The 21990-nt window shown below is 36.6% G+C and overlaps 1 protein-coding gene across 1 annotated transcript; it reads right to left on the bottom strand.

The window, feature by feature from the left end:
- Nucleotides 1-1020: 1020 nt before the first annotated feature.
- On the bottom strand, nucleotides 1021-20947 carry opn7a (opsin 7, group member a). The gene is made up of 6 exons (XM_039692152.2): nucleotides 20551-20947; nucleotides 14884-14968; nucleotides 7652-7814; nucleotides 5562-5689; nucleotides 4130-4464; nucleotides 1021-3956 (listed from the first exon to the last, which is right to left on the bottom strand). The coding sequence occupies exons 2-6, from the start codon at nucleotides 14966-14968 to the stop codon at nucleotides 3315-3317; spliced, it is 1353 nt and encodes a 450-aa protein (XP_039548086.2). The 5' UTR covers nucleotides 20551-20947; the 3' UTR covers nucleotides 1021-3314.
- Nucleotides 20948-21990: the final 1043 nt, after the last annotated feature.

Genomic DNA, 21990 nt, shown 5'->3' with positions numbered 1-21990 from the left:
AATAAAAAATGGACTTGTCGCATTGGACTTTCCTGAAACTATTTGATTTTTTAAAAAAGTTTATTGAAATGGATCTCTCTTTTTTTGTAAACCTTAAACATGCATGCATGAAACCATCATATGCGCATTTGTTTATTTAGCCTATTTATCTTTACCTTTAGTGTCAGTTAGATGACGCCATAGGATCTTGTCATATAACTGATGCTACAGGGTGCCTAAAGGTCAGATATTGAAGCATGGTCAAAATTGTCAGTTAGATGGCGCCTTGGGATGAGAATGAGAATGCGTTGCCATATACATTTCTGATCATTTCAGGATCCCACTGGTGGCATAATTTGGCTAATGTCTTCATGATGTAAAAATGCATAAATTTGGGTTGCATTGTAGGGGACAGAACATATTCGCTCAGCATGAAAAAAGTGAATTAGATAGACAGCATGGTTATAAAATATGATTATGGAGAAAATGTTAAGAGCTCAAAATGCTCATGGCCACATATACTTCTGACACACTCAGCTGAAATTCACACGCAAAAGCAATTTTATTAGCTTTCACATGTCAACAAACGTGTCAGATGAAACAAGAAAAGGTTACTAAAATAGCACTTCAAAAGAATGCTGAAAAGATGACCAAAACCAAACGCAAAGGTTCACATCAGATTTGCCACGTCTTAGTTTCCCGCCATTTCTTGATCCACATCACATAGAAGTTAAAACAGTATGCATTGACTCATTTTTACAATGAATGTACAATGCACTACAACTGTAAACAACTATTCATTGGCTTTTTAAAAAGTTGAAGTTATTAAAAAGTAAATATTCATTGTTACTATTTTTTTAGTTGTATTTCTTATTTGTGTGAAGTGTTGTGTACCTGATGTCTGAATGTCACTGAAAAAAAAAGAAGAAAAAAAAGAAAAAAACAGACTGACACATAACTTTTCGTCATTTTATTTTACTCTTCTTTTTACCCAATTTTAGTCTTATTTTTCCAACTGTAATGAGGCTTTATGATAATAATAAAAAAAAAAAAGCGATGTTTTACCTGTTCATAAGCAGCACAGAAAAGATGGGGATGATGTAAATTGTGTAAATTATATTCCTCCAATCATGCAATGCACATCACTCAGAGACATTAGCCACATTTAAGATACATGGTAAATACATGACTAAGGTTCTTTCCACAGGATATATCTATATCTATATATTTTGACTTGATGCAAAAATGCAAAAAGTAATAACTAAATAATTATGGAATTTATAAATAAGCAAATGTAGTGAATTTAAATAAATAGCTACTTATATCCAAAATTTTTGCATTGAATAAATTTTGTTTGGAATAAAGATTTTAATAAATAAATAAAATATATGGTATATAATATTTGGTACATCTTATTGAAAGAGCATGTGCCAATCAAATGAGCTCTTCATTGGCAACTGAATGAAGCTGACAGTGCAATTTGTACAAAGATTCAGTTATATAGAGACTATGAGTGACTGAATAAAAAGACTTGAAAAATTGAGAGGTTCAACACATACAAATATAATACACATATACTTCATATTTTTAAATTATTTGGGATATTCATTGTTCATCAACTCAGTGAAACAGAATCCCTGAATCCCTGTTCAGATAAGCAAACACCCACAGTGTATTTATTTTTTATTTTTTTTGGTTTAACTTAAAAAAAGTCACATACCTGGTTACTATATCCTTCATATTGTCACTCTCATGTAATGCCATCAGTTCCGTTGCTTCATTGCCATTCGCAAATCATCTCCCTGTGGCCTCCCTGTGGGATAGTAACGAGTCCATTGAATGCCATTGAAGGTAGTGTTTGCATTATGTTTTATCAATACTATGAATTCGGACAAACTATCGGCTCACATGTTTTTCGCATATACTACATAAGTATTCAGATGCAGTGCATTCCTCTGTAGAATTTCTTACAGTATTTTGATTTTGTTTATCATTTTCCAGTTTTGGTGGCTTAATGTGAGTAATATGAATCATGTAGTAGTTCACAATTATTTTATTTATTTTTAAGGGTTAAGTTAGGATCCTGTCTGAAAGTCTGAAGACCCTGTCTAGATAGCAGAAACAAAAGTAATTAAAATAACACTCTTTTGGGGGGAAAAAAAAGGTTCAACAGGATTTATATAGAACGCTAAACCTTTTATCCCAAAAAGGTCCTATATAAATGAAATGTATTAAATGATAATACACTTTCATGTTAAATGGGTCATTTCAATTTGTTCTAGTGATAAAGTGGATTAATTCACAATATAGAATTTAAAACAATCATTAATAAAAACCAAATCTATAAATTATCCCATTATGGGAACACCTAAAAGGTTCTATATATGAAGAGCCTTACAAAACCCTTTAAGGTAGACAGAACCAATTCTTTTAAGAGTATAGATATTTCGTCCCCTTGGAATTATAAGGTTCTATCTGACATTTTTGTCAAGGTTGTTATTCACATATTCCTTATTCTGTGACAATTTATTTACATTATGTGATGTGTTTTGTACATTTAGGGTCCCTGTTATTTTTATGTTTGAAAGAAACTTGTTCCCCATACACATTTTCCTACAGTATATGGAATGCAAAAACTTTGAAGCTCAATATCTCAAAACTGTTCAGAACGCAGATAGAACCTTATAATTCCAAGGGGAGGAATTCGGTAACGCTTCCTTTTACAGTACAGTACTTACAGTGTACTTACAGTGTACTTACCAAGAAAGTCCTGGCTAATATAAGGTAAGTACAAGGAACAGGGGTAGGTTTAGGGGTAGGTTCAGGGTTATTACCCAGTAATTGTAGTTACTAAAATAAGTATATAGTATTTACATGGATAACTGGGCTGTAAAAGGAAGCGTTACCGATAATTCGTGAGTGTGAATGAATATAAACATGGACGTCAATACTGTTAAAATTTGAAGCATATCACTTACAGAGATTTGAAATGAGGTTTCTCCAACACGTACACACCTTTTACACGTTTATCAAAGCGACTTGTTTGTTCCCTCAGCAGGAAGGTCAGAAGGCATAACACTTCATTTAAAAAATCAATGTGCTAAAAAATGCATATATTGTGTCAGTTGTCCATAAGAAACCTAAAATACTTAAAATAACAAAACAATCATTGCACTCCATTGCAGATATGTCAATACACACAATAATTAGTTCGAAAAGAAATTTGTTCTCAGTGCCTTAAATTGAGGCAAATGTGAAAGTCTATTTACTATTGTCTATTTGAGGCAAGCGAATACACACAAGTGTAAACACACACTCGTGCATAGGCTCAGGTGTTACGGTTTGGTGTTATTGGCAGCTTTGCAGTGAGCAGGCACTGTTTCCAAGGTGATCTCCAGACTGTCAATCTCGGAGCATTTCCGCCCCCTCACGATCACCCGCACGGACTTCTTACACTCCATTGACTGGCTCTTTGGTTTGACTTCTATCACTCTATGTTCTTGTTCTGGCTCCAATTCAGGTTCAGTGCTGTCCTTCAGAGACAACTGCACAGTGTTCACTTTGACGGGACAGCGGCGTGGGTACTGCTTAAACTGCTCAAACGGGTCATTACACCTCTCGCAAGGGCAGTGATATGGACCTACGTGCCCCCTTGTTGAATCTGAGATGGATTGGTCTCGTCGCCGCAAGGGCCGCAGACTGAGGGCCAGTGATGGCCGGGGAAAACACTGGCACAGGCAGTGGTGCACGCAAACCCCTCGCAGGGAGCGCATGTCCTTGCAGAGGAGGTGGCGGAAGTTGGGTTTGAGCAAGAGGTAGATGAGAGGGTTATACAGGGTGGAGGATTTGGCAAAAACCGCAGGGATGGCAAAGGCCAGGGGCGGGATGTCCTCAAAACGGCCGAACGCCGCCCACATAGACACCAGTGCGTATGGACTCCATGCAGCAAAGAATCCTATACAAACCGCCACACTCAGCTGAGGAAAGACAGGGAAAGATCCGTCATGAAGAACTTGCATCATGAGATCATTTTACAGTAATGAATGACATTCACGTTCAACATTTTCTTTTTTTTAAAGATATTATTGTCAAAAGACCAATAAAACTGCCAAAAAAAACGTAACCTGTGTAAAAAGTGAAGTGACTGCACCTTCACTATGATTGCCTGGATGTTGCCCATGCGTGTCTGCACCGACACGTGCTGCTCCACCGCTCTGCGGGACTCTCGGACCGTGAGCAGTATGCGTGTGTAGGAGACAATGATGATGCTGCACGGCAGCAGGTAACAGGCGACGAAGAGCACAGTGGTGTATGAGCGGGCAACTGAGTCGTCATTGGACCAGGACCAGTCGATACAGCAGGCCGTCCCGTAGGGTTCGGGACCATACTGCCCCCAGTGGGCGAGAGGGGAGCAAGCGAACACAAGAGCATAGGCCCACGCACACGCTATTAACACATGGCCGTGCTCATAGCTGAACCTATTACCTACAGAGACACACATATACAATATAATACATAACAGAAATCCACAAGGCTACAGAGTGTCCCGTTTGTTGTTTTAATAATACTAATATTAATATAATAATTCATTACATTTATATAGCACTTTTTTAGGCACTCAAAGCACTTTACATGGAAGGGGGAATCTCCTCAAGGATGCTCTCAAGTGCCCCCTTTGCGGCCAATATGTGCCCTTGATGAAAACTTTCCCTGAGTTTCCATTTAAGACGTGTTTCCACAGAAATTACCCAGAACAATTTGTCCCAAGAACTTCTTTCCCCCCAGCCCTGTTGCTGTCTGCGTTTCCATCGCGGTCTAAAGTACCGTAAAGACAACCCGATCTCACGGGAATTCGTACGAATTTTACGAGGTGGCTCATTCGTAACAATTCGAACGACCTCACTCGTACGAATTAGTACGATTTTGCTAAACCGTACATAGCTATTTTACGAATTAGCCACTTTTGAATCACTCGTACGAATTGGTCGTGAGATAGAGTGGGTAAAGATTAGGCAAACTAGTGACGTACAACTGCGTGCTACTTTCCCACTGGATCCCGCTGGGTTTCATCCTCTGAATTCAAGCTTAATAAAGCCAGAACCTTATTGTAGGTCCATTGGTCATATTTTTTAAACTCGTTGATTCGAATAGCAAAAACAATCTTACTGCACCAAAAAATGGTGGTTGAAATAAAATGCTGAATGATGTCAACTAATCTGAACCAATCAGCATGTTCAGTGCCCAAGTCTCACCCCCAAAAGTTACTAAACTTTTAAAAAGTACAACCTCGCCAGCAGGGACTTTCTGAGGTGGATTTTTTTTTTCCCCCTGGAACTTCATTTAGACCCAGGTCTTTCATTTTAGACCCAAACGACTTATTAAAAACTGTGATTCATTGAGGAACAAAGCAAGTGAGTAATTGAATCATTCTCTCAACTGAAGTGTACTAATTTATTCAGGAACGAAACACCAGTACTATATGTTGATTTTAGACATTAAACCGAAAATAGATATAGATGCATTTTCACTGGACTTTTGGACACCACTGCATTTAAAAACTAGAATGTGTAGGGTATGAATACCGTGGTGTGGATAGCAGACTTTGAGGCAGCAAACAGTGCTGAGTATAGTGAGAGTGGTCAGAGAGCAGATCCCGAACAAAACACCACAGAAGGCATAGATCAAACACACTGTCCTTCCATAAAGCCACCTGCAAAAAAACAGAAACAGCACTCACACACAGCAAAAAAGAGATCAAGATCAAGGATCAGAAGTTATTTCAATATAAAACAAATACAATTTTAAAACATAACTGAAGATTGCTTGCAGTCCTAATATAACTTTACTGTTTATACAACCCTAACATCATCTCAAAACCCCATAACTTCAGCAGATTGACATAAAAAGTAAGAAAACAGAATCAATGTTTTTTACCAAACTGATCTATTAAGCCCCTTTAACACGTGTATGTGGCCCAGACCTCCTCAATGAAGGATCTTGCGTTTTTCCTTCTTTTTTTTCCTTTTTTTTTTTTTTACCAAATCAGCACTTTTGCATTACAAAATGTATTTAATAAAACCACTGTGTTTTTGCTCTAAAACGAGACAAGGCAAGTGTTTTATATAGCAAATTTTATAGACAGAGGTAATTGAAATGGCTTATGTATAGCCATGATAAGAAGTAATGTAAACATATTAAATCATTTAAGAATAAGGAATATAAAGAAATTTTCAATTTAAAATGTATTAAAATGAATACAAATAAATGAAAATAACACGTTAAAATATAAAATGTTAACAAAATAGAAAAACTGAAATGAATTAATATTCTCATGAACTGCATTAACCTAAACATTTGTATTTTAGATATTGGTGGGTTAATGCAGTTCATGAAAATAACATGATATGGTGTTCCTGTTCTTCAATGGAAGAGCATAGCACTAGAGTCAAAGCAAAGGGCATGGGGTTGATTCCCAGGAAACACACACTTTGGCAAAATGTAAAAAGCTATGGATGGACAGAAAAAAAATCTGCTAAAGGCATAAATGCAAATGACAGACTGAACAGGAAAAGTAATTATTTCATAAATGCACACAACACAACATAATACATGTATTTTGCCATCTTAACAAACATAGGCAAAAGTATAATCCACATAACCGAGTGACAGATGAATTTATACCAAAATATTGTAGAGTTTGATAGGACGCACATCCTCTGATGTCAACAAGAAAAGATAAAGGAAGCATTTTCTCCAAATTATATATTGTGCTATGCACGATTGTATGATTAGTTGCATTTTATCTGCCGTCTTACACACAGCCAACAAATGCGCAATAAATCGTGCATAAAAGGACATTCTCTCCTTGCAATGGGTTGAGTTTGTTTGCCTGATGTACAATCCACCGCTGCCACAAAACGAGAAAGACGTAAATAACGTCTTGTGTCCATCTCTGACTTGAGTTGCATTCCAGATGCAGCATGAAGTCAAACAAACTAGTGATAGCAATTGTCTGGTGTAAAGGACAGTTTAACCTTGATGGCTGTTGGGCTGGATTTGTTCATGCTGTAACACAGAGCCACTCTGTGCAAAAGGAGCCATTAGATTCTGTCTGCTGCATTCTTTACATGACTGCTTACATCACCATTATCTTTGAGTTTACCGGACGGTTTCCTGTAACCGCTTGATGGAGCATTGAACTGCATGTATGTGTGTGCCTGTGCCTTTTTGATTTGGTTTATATGAACCATTTTGCCTTGGAAAAACATGATAAGCTAAAGCAAAGTAACAGCCAAGTATGTGTGTATGGGACACAGAGAGATGACACCGAAAGAAAAGGAGGAGATAGTAAAAAAAAAAAAAAAAATAATGATCCACCTTTACAAACTCTGATTCCCTATTCTAATTATATGGTAATTGTTTCTCATTCAGATGTAGGCTAAGGTATTTTCAACATTTACAGGGGTTAGTCGATATTTTATTGCGGTCCAAATGCAGACCCATGTAAAAATTCTCTGCCAAATTACATACTTTTTGTTTTTTTGACAAACAACAACAGTCATGTGATAAATGACTTGCAGTACTAATACACGTGTCTAAATTAGAAGGGGATAAATCCAAAATCCTATTAAACAAAGTAACCACAATTTTAGTTTTTCCTTCTTTGTGGTACCTGTGAGCGAAGCTTGAGGTGACCGCGAGTGGATAGAGGCTGAGGGTCATGCCCAGGTCGCTGATGGCCAGGTTAATAATGAAGAACTCGGCTGGTTTTAACAGGTGCTTCTTCTTGTAGGACACATACAGCAGCATACTGTTTCCACATAGTGAACAAACACCTGCAGGAAAACAAAAACAAATGTGAGATGAAATTATGGTATGTGGCGGCAGACAATCTTTCTGAAGCTTTATTTATTGAATCTTTTTATCAACCAACATACTGGACCTAATCCAGAATTTATAAATTCTTGATAAAACTAGAACAGTTGCAGAAAATATGTCAGTTGAGGCATTAATCCCAAAACCTGGTGTTTTAGTGATGGGATATTTTTTTCAGGAGTTTTTAAAAATGGCGTTTTTGATTTATTATAAAATGACATTATTTAAAAAGACTTTCACTTGTTCTGCTACATAAATTACACCTAATGTAAACAAAATCATTTCTGCCTTAAATATCCAAGTTGATTGTACTTAAAAAAATGTAAGTCATTGCAACTTAAATTACATTTAACTGATTTTTAAAAATTCATTGATCTTGTATAACTTTTAAAAAAAGTTAACACAGTCTCATCCCAAAACGTCACACAACTGACGCTTTTGACCATACATCAACATCCGCCGTTTTAGGGTACCCTTTAACGTCAGTTAGATGACGATCCTGGGGCGTCATACAACTGACGCTTTTGACCATACGTCAACATCCGCCGTTTTAGGGTACCCTTTAACATCAGTTGGATGACGATCCTGGGGCATCATACAACTGACGCTTTACCTTTAACGTCAGTTAGGTGACGGGATAGGTTTAGGTCTGGGGTAGGGTTAGGATTAGATACCGTCATCTAACCAACTTTAAAGGGTACCCTAAAACGGCGGACGTTGACGTATGGTCAAAAGCGTCAGTTGTATGACGTCTTGGGATGTGACTGCGCTGAAAAAGTCAAAAACTGCTTAACTTATTTTGATGAGTTAATGCAATGTTGTCATAGCTTCTTAATCATATAATTTTTACAGTGTACTTGTGTACAGTGTACAAACGCGACAGTAATACTTTACAATAAGGTCCCATCAGCTAACATAAATTAATATATATTTATATATATATATATTAGGGTTTTACAGTTTTTTATCAATAAAGATAATGGTGTTCAATACGTGATCCAACTTATGAAGTTGTGGCTCCAGCTGGCTTGTTTAGAGCTTTTATTATGTCACTGTCTGAGATCAAAGAGATTATGTGTATTACGTGTATATTACAAATCACATCATCTTTGAATGATGTGATTTTAACAAAACTTCTCACTGAAGTTCACTTTTAATACTTTTGGTCTATAGACCAAAAGTATTAAAACTTTTACATATATGTATGTTTTTACATATATGTATTTGATCAATTAACAACGTTGTTCAATTCTTCAACGTATCACAACGTTGTTGTGTCCAATCAAGTTTGAAAAAAAAAAAAAGAAAGAAACCCAGTCATGGATCCTTCTGGGCTTCAACATTTCCATCCTATTTCTAAACATCCTTTCATAGCTAAAATTCTTGAAAAGGTTGTATTCTGACAGCTCTCTTCATTCTTAGCCAAGATAAATATCATGGATAAGTTTCAGTTGGGTTTTAAAACCATCCATAGTAGCCTACTGAGTTTGCCCTTATTAGGGTGCTAAATGACATTTCTTTAGAAGCTACCATGGAAACTGTGTCAGCCTTGTCTTGGAAGACTTGAGTGCAGCTTTTGACACGCTGGATCATCTAATTCTGTTAGAGTGCCTTGAGTTGTGTGTCAGGGTAAAATGAAGTGGCCTTATGTTGGTTCTCTTCCATTAAGGGCAGAACTTTCATGGTAAAGATTGGGAACTGCCATGCTTCTTCTGCTCCTATAACTTATGGGGTACCTCAGAGCTTTATTCTAAGGCCGCTACCTTTTCCCCTGTAGCCTACATGTTGTCATTTAATATACAAGGCAAGGCACTTCCATAATACATACATAAACCCAACACCAAAACTAAAAATGAATTTTACATGATTACCTTCTTGATAGTCACTGTTTTGTTTGGTACAGTAAATAATATTTAGTAATATTATCATCATTTTCCTATTTTCATTTGATGTGTCATGCATTAATTGTTCTGATTCTAATTCAATATATTTTCTTAGAATGTCATGGAAAGAAAGAATAAAAACAACAACAACAACAAAAATGTCTAGTGCCCTTTTTGGTCTCTCCACCCCTGCCCCTGAGGAGGTCTGTGCACGCCACTGCACTTCAATATGGCGTTTAACTTGATTATAAACATTGTAGTTATTAGAAATCTGACTTTTATTGAATATTGACATTTAGAAATCACTGAAGATTCTGCAGACTACATGAAGGAATATTTACACAATGTCTATGTCTGAAAGCAGCATATAAGGCAAGTTTGAACCATCCAGTCTCATCCAAGAAACCTTCATTTGATTGATTTTTGAAGGCAGCATTTGTCCTTTGCTATCTATAATATCCACATGCCGTGTGTTCGTTTCTGTGACAGTTGAGCTGAAAAAATAAAAGTTTCTGAAAGTTGCGGCTGGTAGGCGGCTTCTGTAAGTGTTTTTGAACCACTTTTTTAACTTCTAATATTTGCTAGTAACCTCTCTATTGTGTTGTACATCGTTATTCGTTAAAGCATTCTGCTGCCTCAGAACTCTGTCTGAAATCAGTTTTGTGAGGTAGCTTTGTGCGCAAACACTGTCTGCAAAGTCCCTGTGTTTTTTGGGTGGAAGCGTACAGAATTTATTCAAAAATATGCTGGGGAATATATTAGTCACATGGTACCCAGAGCGGATAAACACTATAATTTTTTCCATTTTCCAAATGTTAAATAAATGTCGAGAAACGCATCAATGCATTAATCCATGCATCGGCCTTCATTCTCAAATGTAAACTCATTATAAATAATTTAATAGTAATTCATTCACTTAATGATTCAGGTAGAGGTGAAATAGCAACAAAAGTGTTAACTAAACAGTTTCTGCATTTTTTATTATTAAGTTAATGGATAAGTTAAGGCATAAGAAACAATTTGGGATTGGGATTTTTTTCACCACATTATGAGCCAATTTGACTTAAAATCAAGCTATTCACATAAATCTCTTGTTCATTCTGCTTTGTAAAGCCGAGCGAGCAACAGTAACCAAGAGGACAGAGCTTGGTGAAAAGCCAATTATTCAATTCTTGGAAGGGCTGTTGTATATGACAAAAAAAAAAAAAAAAAAAAAAAAAAGCCTAGAAATAGCTTGGTGCCGTATGTCATTTCCCTGAATTGTGTGCTAACAAGGACACTAAACACTGCATTCTAGCGTCAGTCGCCAGCACAGGGCAGAGAATTTGACCTGCACAGCTGACTTCAGTTGTACAAGCAAGAGTGGATGCCTGTTTATCACAGTAGATGCAAAGAAAAAATAAGGTGATGAACAAATGACAAGAACAAAAAAAATACTTAACGCAAGAGTATAAGCAAGAGTTGGTTGTTAGTCTCCCGCAGTTCCAGACAAACATTGACCCTCAAAACTGTCCTGTTAGCTAACATTACAACAACAGCATATATTGATTCAGTGGAACTGCAAGACCAATGCTACTGGCGTATCAAGCCGAAACAACGCAATTTAAGGACTCATCGCTTAGGTTTCTCCAGCATTGGAATGATTTTCTAATATTAATGCGATATTGATATGATATTCCTCTGAGCTTTTCTCTTTTGTAATGTCTCTCAGCCATCTCGCTTTCTAGTCTTTCTTCAAAACTCCCAATAGAGTGCCGAAGTGATGACGTCACTTTGTAGGACAACTCGGAAGCTAGCGGCGAATGGTTTTCCTCGATCGAAAAGCAATAGACTCCACATAGACTTTTGGAAAATCGCAAAAAATAAGATCTGTGTTAAACAAAGAGTTGTGACCCCTACACGTTTTGTTTATCAAGATAATCTTTACAAGTTAATCATTTTGAAGCCTATAAACATTTTAAAAAACACAAGCAGACATAATAAAGTTTAAAAAAAACACACAAGGAGGTTATAACTGTGTGTTTTATGTCATAGATCAAAACGTGAAAATATTTTAGAGGCTTTGTTCACCACAGACCTTATTTCAGGCGATTGAGCAAAAACCCATTCAAAAATCCCATAGACTTTAGAGCGAGGGAACCGGTAGTGCTAAAATGCTAACTCACTTCCGCGTTTTGGCCTACAGAGTGACGTCGGCACTCTATTGCTCTGTCTACAATTATTGGACATGCCCCCTACTGCTGATTGGCTACATGTTTGTTGTGCTGCTCGGTCTAATGACTTTTTTGAAAAATTGCTTACTGCACCTTTAATGTTCGTTGATATAAAAATAGATTGTTTTTTTGTGGCAAATTTATAAACATTTGGATTGATATTAGATTGCTAAACAGATGTTCCAACCATTTACATAATTATAGATTTTATTTAAGGCTTTATGGCTTAACAACAATGATTTGAAAGAATATTCCTTGCTTGTCAGATTTCAGCATTATTAAATCAGCTTTAGGGTGATTCTCCAACTATGGTACTTTTTCTGTCCTTGACAGATATTAAAAAAAAAAAACCTAAAAAACATTTCCACTTTTTTTTCACACTTACTACATCTGTAGGGGAACCTATGTATATATATATATATATATATATATATATATATAAACATTGTTCAATTCTGTTGTTTTATATAAAAAATGAGGCATTTTATATGCGTTTTTTACTATTTTGCCTCAGTCCCTAGGCCAGACTTTGGGTCTTCAACCTTATCTCACTTAAAATCTAATACTGATATAATTTAAAATTCAAACAGAAAGTATGCAGTATAACCAAATTAATTCAAATCTAATATTTTTTATATATATTTATTTTCAATTTGACATATTTTAAACTTGTTGGACACTTGTCCCTTGGGTTCACTGTCATTTCCACACCTCTGCATTAAATGCAATCCCAGGCTCAGTGTTCTAGATTTGTATACTCAGTAACCATGTTAGCTGACACTCCTGATAAACCCACATGGCTGAATGAAAGAATGGTCCCAGCAGACGTTAATAAATTGGAGATATATCAAGGTAAATATGAGAAATACTGCGAGTATGTTTATTGCATGTCATTTCTGAACCGCTCATAGTTTATTCCGACGGAAACATTTCAGGTTTTTCTGCTCAGATTGGAGAACACACTGCCTCAGCTGGCCAGATTAAGCATTTTGACAGAAATTATCAGCAAACCACCTTTAGATCACGAACATGAAAATCTCATCAAATTTATGCTGACTTTGGCTAGCTTCAAATGTGCTCTGAGCCCTTCTGTGAAGGAACAGCAAGCACACAGCTGAAGGCTGAAACCTTGGCAATAACTTAAGCTTTAATGCATATAACACTGAGTTATTTCATCAATAAAATATGCCGTGGTAAATTTCCCATTACAGGTATCATGACAGGGTTGTCTTGTATCACCCAGTAAAGTGGTGTGATGACAGACTGACTCTGTACATTATCCCTCTTGGTACAGCTTCTTATCAAATAAATAAATTAATGGAAATGACATTTATATGATTTAGAATGATTTTATGTTACTTGTAAAGTATATAAAGTTTCCACTATCGGACCTTTTTCACATTTCTCCACTATTGCATTTTCCAAAAGAGCAAGAAAATGCTGGGAGATGGATGGTGGACTGGACTTTTTACAAACAGAATTATTATCAAATTATCAGTAAAATCTTCAGAAATTGTTCTAAAACCATAACACAGGATTGTTGACAAGTTTATTTAATATAACGCCAAGTGATATAAATGGCCATTTTAATTATTTAAAAATGAATGAAAAAAACATATATAACCATGCTGTTGAACTGCACATTTTTTTTTTTTTACACTTTTTCACACTTGTATAATCTTCTAAACCATACCAAATATCTTAAGGACTATCTTTCCTTTCTTACTGATTGAAGTTTCCTTTGCCTTTCTGTACTTTTTTCCTTCCATCTTCCTTTTATGTTATTTGGTACGTTTCAAGTTCTTTTCCTTCTTTGCAATCAACAGTAAAAGTTTATTATAATGAAAACAATATAGGAGAAGTGATACGAGAAACATTAAATAGCAAAGGAATGTTGCCGTGGGCAAATGTAAAATATCCAGTTCAACAGTATACATGTATTTGATGGTTCAATGGTCAGAATCAATTACAGATGCAACGAGAGGGAACAAAAGAGAGCGAGAAGCAAGAGACACCGAGGAAAGGAGGTCAATGCTTTGTATGTTGAATTGTAAAAGCCAATTAGCACTTGGCACACAAGTATTCTGGCATTCAACCCACCTCTATTGTTTCTGCCACGAACGCATCAGTAATTATGATGCTGAAATGATCTGAATTATGCTGTAAAAAAAAAATAAATACATCAGTTTGACCAAGGAGGATGGTAAGTTGTTCTGTAGTGCTTTTTCTTTTTCACATAAAGCACATTCAAACTTTATGTGCAGGCGTGTGTTACCTTCAATCCAGGTAAAAACAGCAGAATAACATAGGCTATTTCATTCATTTTATAAATGACGTATTTTGCAAAATACACTAAAGGGCAAGTTAATTTAGCAATTGTAGAATGGCAAAACACACTATATGTATTTTAAAATACATATATGCAAGTCTGTGAATGTGCGCTCTTTATCTATTTGCCTTACCGCAAATTGCACAGCTTTCAAATTGCAATCAGATTGCACAAACATCCCCAATTCCACAGGCTTGTTTGTGCCATTATCCGATTAGCATAACTCTTAAAGTGATTCAGGCACTAAAACAACACAGCCAGAGCACACCAAAAAAAAAAAAAAATGCTATCGGCAATCACAAATTCATTTTAGCATTCTGATAATCACAATCCCGTATCACTTACTATGACCTGCATGTGTAGAGCAATCATATACCATTGAAGAACATCCAGCATTGGAGATATAAACTGAATTCAGAACTGCACACATGTGCACTGTTTCACTCACTTATGTTAATTTAAGGGCATTGGATGCCAGAACACAGCCATGCAATTGCAAGTGCAGTCCACATTTTCTCTCAGTAGATGGAAAACCTGTAATTCAGTTGGTTCATTGAACAAACTTGATGATATGATTAAAATATAAATGAATTCTCGCTCTTACCAAAAAGGGAATAAACCACGCCCACTGTGAAGTCAACAGCCACTGGGATGTTAGACTGGAAGCTGCTGTTGTCCAGTACTCGCATCTGTAAAGCACACACACAAAGAGAGAGAGAGATTTGCTCACACAATCAAGCTCACACATTTACATGTCGATTACAGAAGACTGCGTTGGGTTTGTAATGATTCTTTGAGAACATTATTTTGACATATCTGGGAATGAGTCAGTAATCGGTGCCATGTATCCTCATAACTTACTGATATCATTTATGGGATATTAAACTTGGTCTCATTATTTAATGGATTTGACTGTTTGTGTAAAAGGTTAACCAATGTCAACCAATTTGCATGACTTTGTCCATTATAATAGTACGTAATTAATTCTAACATTTTAAATATCGTTTTTATTGAGTTTAATATTTAAAGTTTTCATTGTCTAGGTTTTGTTTTTCTAAAATGCTTTATTCATGCCACTGCATTTCTGTTTAACTCAATCAGTACAGCATATGCTTCATGTAGTGCAAGCAATGGATCACAGGTTTGATTCCCAAGGAATGCATGAAAAAATCTTTTGCTAAAGCATCTGCCAAATGCATATGATAATGCATCTTAAAGTTGTTACACAGTTCACAGTTAATCCTGACATCAACCTTGTCGTATATTCACGAGACAAGTATTGATCTGAGTCAGATGATCTGACTCTCAAAACCAGTCTGAATAAAATAAATGGATGACCGATTGTTCATTTTAACGCCCGCAGTTATTTTAACCTGCTAGCAAACATGGCTACTACCGATGAGAGAGAGTGAGAGAGAAGGAAATGTGGTGATTGTAAAATGCTACTATTGCCTCCTTATCTTGTACAATCATTTCAGACAACAAATCTCCTTTTTAGTAAATCTGAAGCACATAACTCATTTCTCTAAACTTTGCATTACAAACGTGTGCTCTAGACCCTTTTAGAAGCATGCTTTGCTGAGAGTACATGATTATTTAAAACTGTGTCTATAGCCTTTAACTTTTTTTAGGCTCATTGCCAGGCTCTTTAAATCACGTGTATAAATATTCCATCTCTCTCTCCCTCTAAATTTTCTGCCTTCTTTCTTACATACTTCCCCTAAAGACCCTACAAGTTAATCTTTATAGGAACGCTGTGTAGGAATTTCTCCCATCTACGTATATCAACCGCTTAGACGCCATTCTGCTCCAGCATATCAACAATAGCGGACTATGATGACAGCTCACTCTGTTGAAACGCTGCTGTCAATCAACAATCGTGGGAGGGGCGTCCGACCGTGTCAAAAACATACAAGGAGATTAAATCAAAAACACTGGATGGATTTTTAGCATTATATGATGGTTGTGTACAGGCACTGCCAACACACATTTCAGTACAATGTACAATTATATGAGCCCTTTAATAAAAGGAAGGACCACGAGGTTGTCTCCATCAGATTGTTCTGCATGCCTGGGCAAAGTCTTCATGTCTCCAGACATGCATCCATAACTCAATCCATATGTATTCTAACCCTCTCAGGGCATGCATTTCTATCAGTCAGCCGCAATGATTCAAAATCCATCTGAATTTGAGGTCGATTCCAAAACGAAAGTGTGTTGTGTCATTTGTGTTTGCACTGTAGTCACGTATAGACTGAGAAAAGTCCACCTCACATCTTCCTGAATTTACCATGAAATGATGAACAAAAGTTCTGAGGATGGCCTTTTCTCAAAACCCATTAATGAGGAAAAACAAGTATAAGTTACAAGTCTTGTGAAAGTCATATGATATCAGTATGACTTAACCACAGTAGACAGTGAGAGAGAGAATATTTAGATAAGTCGTCAGCTGGCATTTCCCACTGGATGAGACTATTCCCTCTAGGGGGGTCCCGTAATAAAAACGCATCAGTTCTGGTGCACTTTGAGGACACATTTAAGACGGCCTTTTCAGCAATCAAATTGAACAGTAAAAATAAACCATTTCTTTGCATTGACTTTTGCCTGAGCTTTTCAGTCGTGACAGTATCTCAGTCCACATCACATTCACACTGGTTTTAGGAATAAGCCAAACAATCTGATTTAAGTGAAATTCCATCATAGACATTGTAGAAAGATATCAAATTAACAGTAAAGATAACAGAAAATATCAGTTTAAACCGATTTAACTAAATTAAATATTTTACAATTAACTCATCGCCTATACATTTATGTAAACAATTTACTGGCTCCATAATACAGTCAAGGCTTTCAACGGTTTTTGAACACAATGGGCCACATTTAATCTGGATCAAAATGATCCGGATTTGGAAATCTCATTTTTTTTCTATCCAGGATCAGGTTATCTGTCTTACTTTTATGCCGGTTTTTCAAAGCAACATTGGACTGGATCACCCTGATCCAGGTGCATCGTTTTCAAGATTACCAAATCCAGATTACCAGTGCTCTAAATGGGACAACATATCACAATGTGGGCTAAGAACAGGTAGAAGAGCCAACATGGGGTGACTGCAAGTGTTTCTTATTTTGAGACAAAAAACAAATGGGGACAAGATCATTTTTAGTTTATTTTTACTTTACTATACTGAATAGCTTAATTGTTAGCCTATGTCTACTTTATCACTGTTACAACAGTTACACAAGTCAAGTGCAAAATATAAATAAAAGTATACACTAAATGATACAAATGTATTATTTGACCAATTTTAAAGTTTTACTGCATTTTCTTCCTGAAATCCACCTTGAAATCCTTGGGATCAGGAAAATCCTGTTTTTTTTTTTTTGTTGAATCAAAGTTATCCAAATCCCATTGACAAGTTTTGAACAACACAAAGTGAAGGTTTGATCCAGATTAAAACTAGGATTGGATTCCCTGATCTAATCTGATTTCAGATTCCTTCTTTCCCTTTTTGAACAACTCATTTTCAAGATTTGATCCAATCCGATAACCAAAATCCGATTAGTTTGCCTTTGAACAACTGGCCCAATGATTTCACCCATCTATCCTAACATATCTTTTGTATCTTTATTCCACTCTGGACAAAAACACTGTGCTATTGTAGTTAATTACTAAGACAGGAGTACAATTAAAATACTTATGTCTAGATTTCCTCACTTGCAGCTTTCATTTTAGGGGAAAACTCCAGAGTCATTTCTTTTAGAGCAAGGGTTTTCAGCAGGAGGTCAAACACAGTATTTCAGGAGCTCTGCCAACCGCTGATTGACCTCAAACTAATAACAGCATACACAGTAATACTGCTCAATTTAGGTCTCTATTCGGTCTCTGCCCTTTCTGAAAGATTGAAGACCCTTGTTTGAAGGGTTAGTTTTGTATTTTACACTCAAAACTCCATTTTAAGATTGTTTCTGATGAAATAGCATGGTTAAGATTGAAATTTGGACGAGGATTTTAGATTTCTGTGTTAGCACCCCCCCACCTACACAATGGTTGCCTATGTGCACTGGAACAATCATTCATAAAACACATTCACCATTATGATTTCCATTACACAAGAATAGATGTTAAAACTTCAAGCTGATTTATACTTGGCTTTCGCCAAGGTAATCAAAACTAAGACGCAGCTTTACAGTAAACTATGCTTCTCCATCCATTTACGCTTCTTTCCATATGGTGGTGTGACTCTTCTTCTGTCTCTCCAGAACTACAAAACCCAACAAAAATGCTTAAAGCAAGTGTCAATCCTTGTGTGACTTTCAAAACTTCATTTAAGCATTACCACCAGGTACAGAAAGAGTTTAAGTCTGAGATTTACAAGAAACAGACAAAATATCAGAAACATTCCAGATTATAATCACACAAATGGATTGCATTAACTGTCTACAGAGGATTTTATAACCGGTATAATATGCTTTCCTGACTGTTTTGATATACCCCACTTTCTGGCACTCCCATGTATTCATCAGAGTAATATACTTAAGTAATATGCTGACCTGTTACATCAAAACCATAAGAATGCATGTCAATTTACTATATTGATAGAAGAGGGGCTGCAGTCAGGGACAGGTGAAGGAGAAAAGAAAGCATTACAGGATGAATCCCTGCCAGAGCTCTTTATATGAGTGTTGAGTCTGAGATGAGAACCACAACAGACTCCAGGCGCAGCTAAAGGCTGTTAACAATGAACTTCAGTGGGAAACGCACTAGTAAAACTTCAGATTTAGAATGAAAAGGCATTGAATAGAGGTATTGGATAACTGGAATATTTTAAATATTAATATGAGCAAAGTAATAACAAAAATGATCATATTATAGTTTGTTGGTCTCTGTTTCATTAATCTGTGGTTGAAGAAAGTTTCATTGCAACAGCAGGGAGTGTTGTAACAGCTATAGGGTGAGAAATGAGATGGGGAAAAATCACTATCACATGACCTTCATCCCTGTGAGGTGACTCTATAAGCTACAAGTATCTTTGTGAAAAAAATATGGTTTAATAAGCACCTGGCTTTTACATTTTGAGATAATGTTAATGGATTTTAAATTACATAATCAGCTGGTTCTCTTGTTTTAATTCATAATATGTCTATCTACATGTTATAAAAATAGTGGTTTACCAGACATGAAGGGTTGTAATGTAGTCTACTTCTACAATTGCATTAACTCGTCAACATAATAGTTTTTTTTTTAAATATAAATTATACTAGATTTTAACTTTTTTTCTTTAAAGTCAGTTTAAAGCAATTTAAGTTGAAATTACTTAAAAATGGCTGCCTTAAACACCCAAGTTGATTGTACTACAATCAACTTGGGTGTTTAAGGCAGCAATTACAATCACCTTCGGTGTTCAAGGCAACATTTTTTTAGTGTACCCACAAAGATTGCATATAACACGCACAGATACACACGTTTCCGTGTTTTTGGGGACTTGCATTGACAAAAATGTTTTTATACTGTACAAACGGTAGCTACACCCATCACAGAAAAGTAGTTTATAATTTTTAAATTAAAATGAAATGAGCTGATGATGCAACGAGCTGAGGGAGGTGATACTTATTTTGAAATAAGTACGTTTGATTCCCACAAAGTAATTTAAAAAATTGTAAAATATCCATGTTCATTTCGAGTAACAAACACCCAAGTATGGGTTAATTGTAGCACCACTCTTTGTTTGACAATATTTGACGCAGTTTATGAATAAGTTGTAGATATGAATAAGTTGTAGATAGTTGTAGATGAATAAGTTGTACAATTTTGAAACATAAAGTGCAAAATAACACTGAGATAGTTTAAGAAAAATGTTACAACACTCCCCGATCTCTATGCGAAGAGAAGCGCAACACTCAGCCAATAAGCACACGAGCTTTCAGCTTCGTTCATTCACTATAAAATGACCAAAATTAAAGCTTGTCTGGGAAAACACCACATGCTATTGGATTACAACCAATTAACAAGTGTATGGGGTAAATAGATGCTATTACGAAACCATAAAACTACAGTGAAAAGCGGAATAATCGCAGACTCATGTTTCTGGCGCGCGTCTCAGCACCAAACTCTCGCTTCCACACCTGCTCTCTTTGCGCGCTAATTATCTACATGCACCTGCTCGCTTGGACCTATTCGATGTCATCTCTCGCAAATTCCTTATGCAAAGTGGGTTCAAAGAACCATGACTGCACTATTCCACTCAACATCCCCAACATCACCCCCTCTTACCGTGACAGCCGTCAGCCTCGCCTCTCCTCGGGAAGCCGAAGGGATTCATCCGCTTTATCCGTGATCAGTCGTTAAAGCTCCTCAGTTCGGACCCACATCGCGGTGGCACGCGCAGTCGTGGGGATGCGCGTGGGAGACCAAAAGCGAGATCAGACCTTCCGGTGATCAAATTAGTTTTTGCGCAAGACTGTGTGCGCGCGCAAATGCACGTGCAGGTGATCCCGAGCGGTTCACATGAGTTGTGAATGACCCCCACCCGACTATATGATGCGCTCAACGGTTTGGAAATACACATTTGACGACATAAGCCTCTCGTGCCTTTACACACACACTAGGCTACTTCAGATCTGGATACTCGCACTGGGACAGCAGGTTCACCATTCCCGTTCAAGTGCAAAATTATTAGTGCTCTAAGATGCTCTTTTCAAAACTATGAATAATAAGAAGGTATGAATAATTACAATAAGCAAATAATAAAGAAGAAAAGAGAAGGCATGGAAAAGAACGGAAAGACACGAACGGAGATGAAAAGGGACAGAAGAGGAAAGAACGAAACGCAAAATGAAATAAAGGGGGAAATTAGCATTTAATTAATGAAGTAGGCTATCGGTAAGCAACAAGGTTATTCAAAGGTTAGCTTTAATTAATCCCACCACGCACCATTTGTGAGCAAAATACTTTTGAGGATACAGGTTATGAGGTCAAATGAAGACAGGCGAGCTTTAAATAAGGTTTGAAGACTTTGTTAAAGACAAAACAACGAAAAAAGAAGGGGAAAAAAGTCACTGTAAGCGTGCTGCGTTTCCTACGAGCGCGCGCATTAAATTGCACGTGAGCGCTCAACACAGGCTGGAGCGCTCGTTCAATCTGAAGCGCGTGGATGCAGCGGGGGGAAGCGTGTACACGGAGCATCACCGGGCTGAACAATGCTTCCCAACAGCGTCATCATTCCCGCTGACAATTTACCTGAACATCTTACTGAAAGTATAATTCAAAATGTACGAAGGAGTCAATTTGCAATATTGAAAGTCAGGGAAATGCATGTGGACTTTTTGGTACTATAAAAACCAAGATAAAACAGACAGCAGAGAAAACCAAATATGCTATAGGCCTACGTGAATTTGCTATAATGAGATGGGAACACTGGGAACATCATATGTTAATGGTCTATTTGTAGCTAAGCCTTTATTCACAATAACGTTACAATTATCTGTTATTAAATAAACTCATTTATCATAACCTATGCAACAGTAACACTCATGATGAGTTATCACACAACGATTTACTATCATGCCATCTTTTCTGTTTGCGAATAAAAAGAATTGTGTTAGTCAACTACTATGCCATTTAAATAATTGTTCCAAATGTTTCTTTCTATCCATCCATCCATCCATCCATCCATCCATCCATCCATCCATCCATCCATCCATCCATCCATCC

The sequence above is a fragment of the Pimephales promelas genome, chromosome 13 (genome assembly GCF_988280905.1).
Source record: "Pimephales promelas chromosome 13, fPimPro1.hap1.1, whole genome shotgun sequence".
Lineage (NCBI taxonomy): Eukaryota > Metazoa > Chordata > Actinopteri > Cypriniformes > Leuciscidae > Pimephales > Pimephales promelas.
Note: the sequence above shows the minus strand (reverse complement) of the source record. Positions and strands in the feature narration are given on the sequence as shown.

What these genes read in the sequence shown, in the direction of transcription:
- opn7a (XM_039692152.2), bottom strand. Translation starts at nt 14,968, where the DNA reads ATGCGAGTACTGGACAACAGCAGCTTCCAGTCTAACATCCCAGTGGCT. An exon ending in ACCTCAAGCTTCGCTCACAG is followed by an intron (nt 5,690 to 7,651) that starts GTACCACAAAGA and finishes GTTTTTTTGCAG; the next exon opens with GTGGCTTTATGGAAGGACAG. An exon ending in TCCAGGCAATCATAGTGAAG is followed by an intron (nt 3,957 to 4,129) that starts GTGCAGTCACTT and finishes GTCTTTCCTCAG; the next exon opens with CTGAGTGTGGCGGTTTGTAT.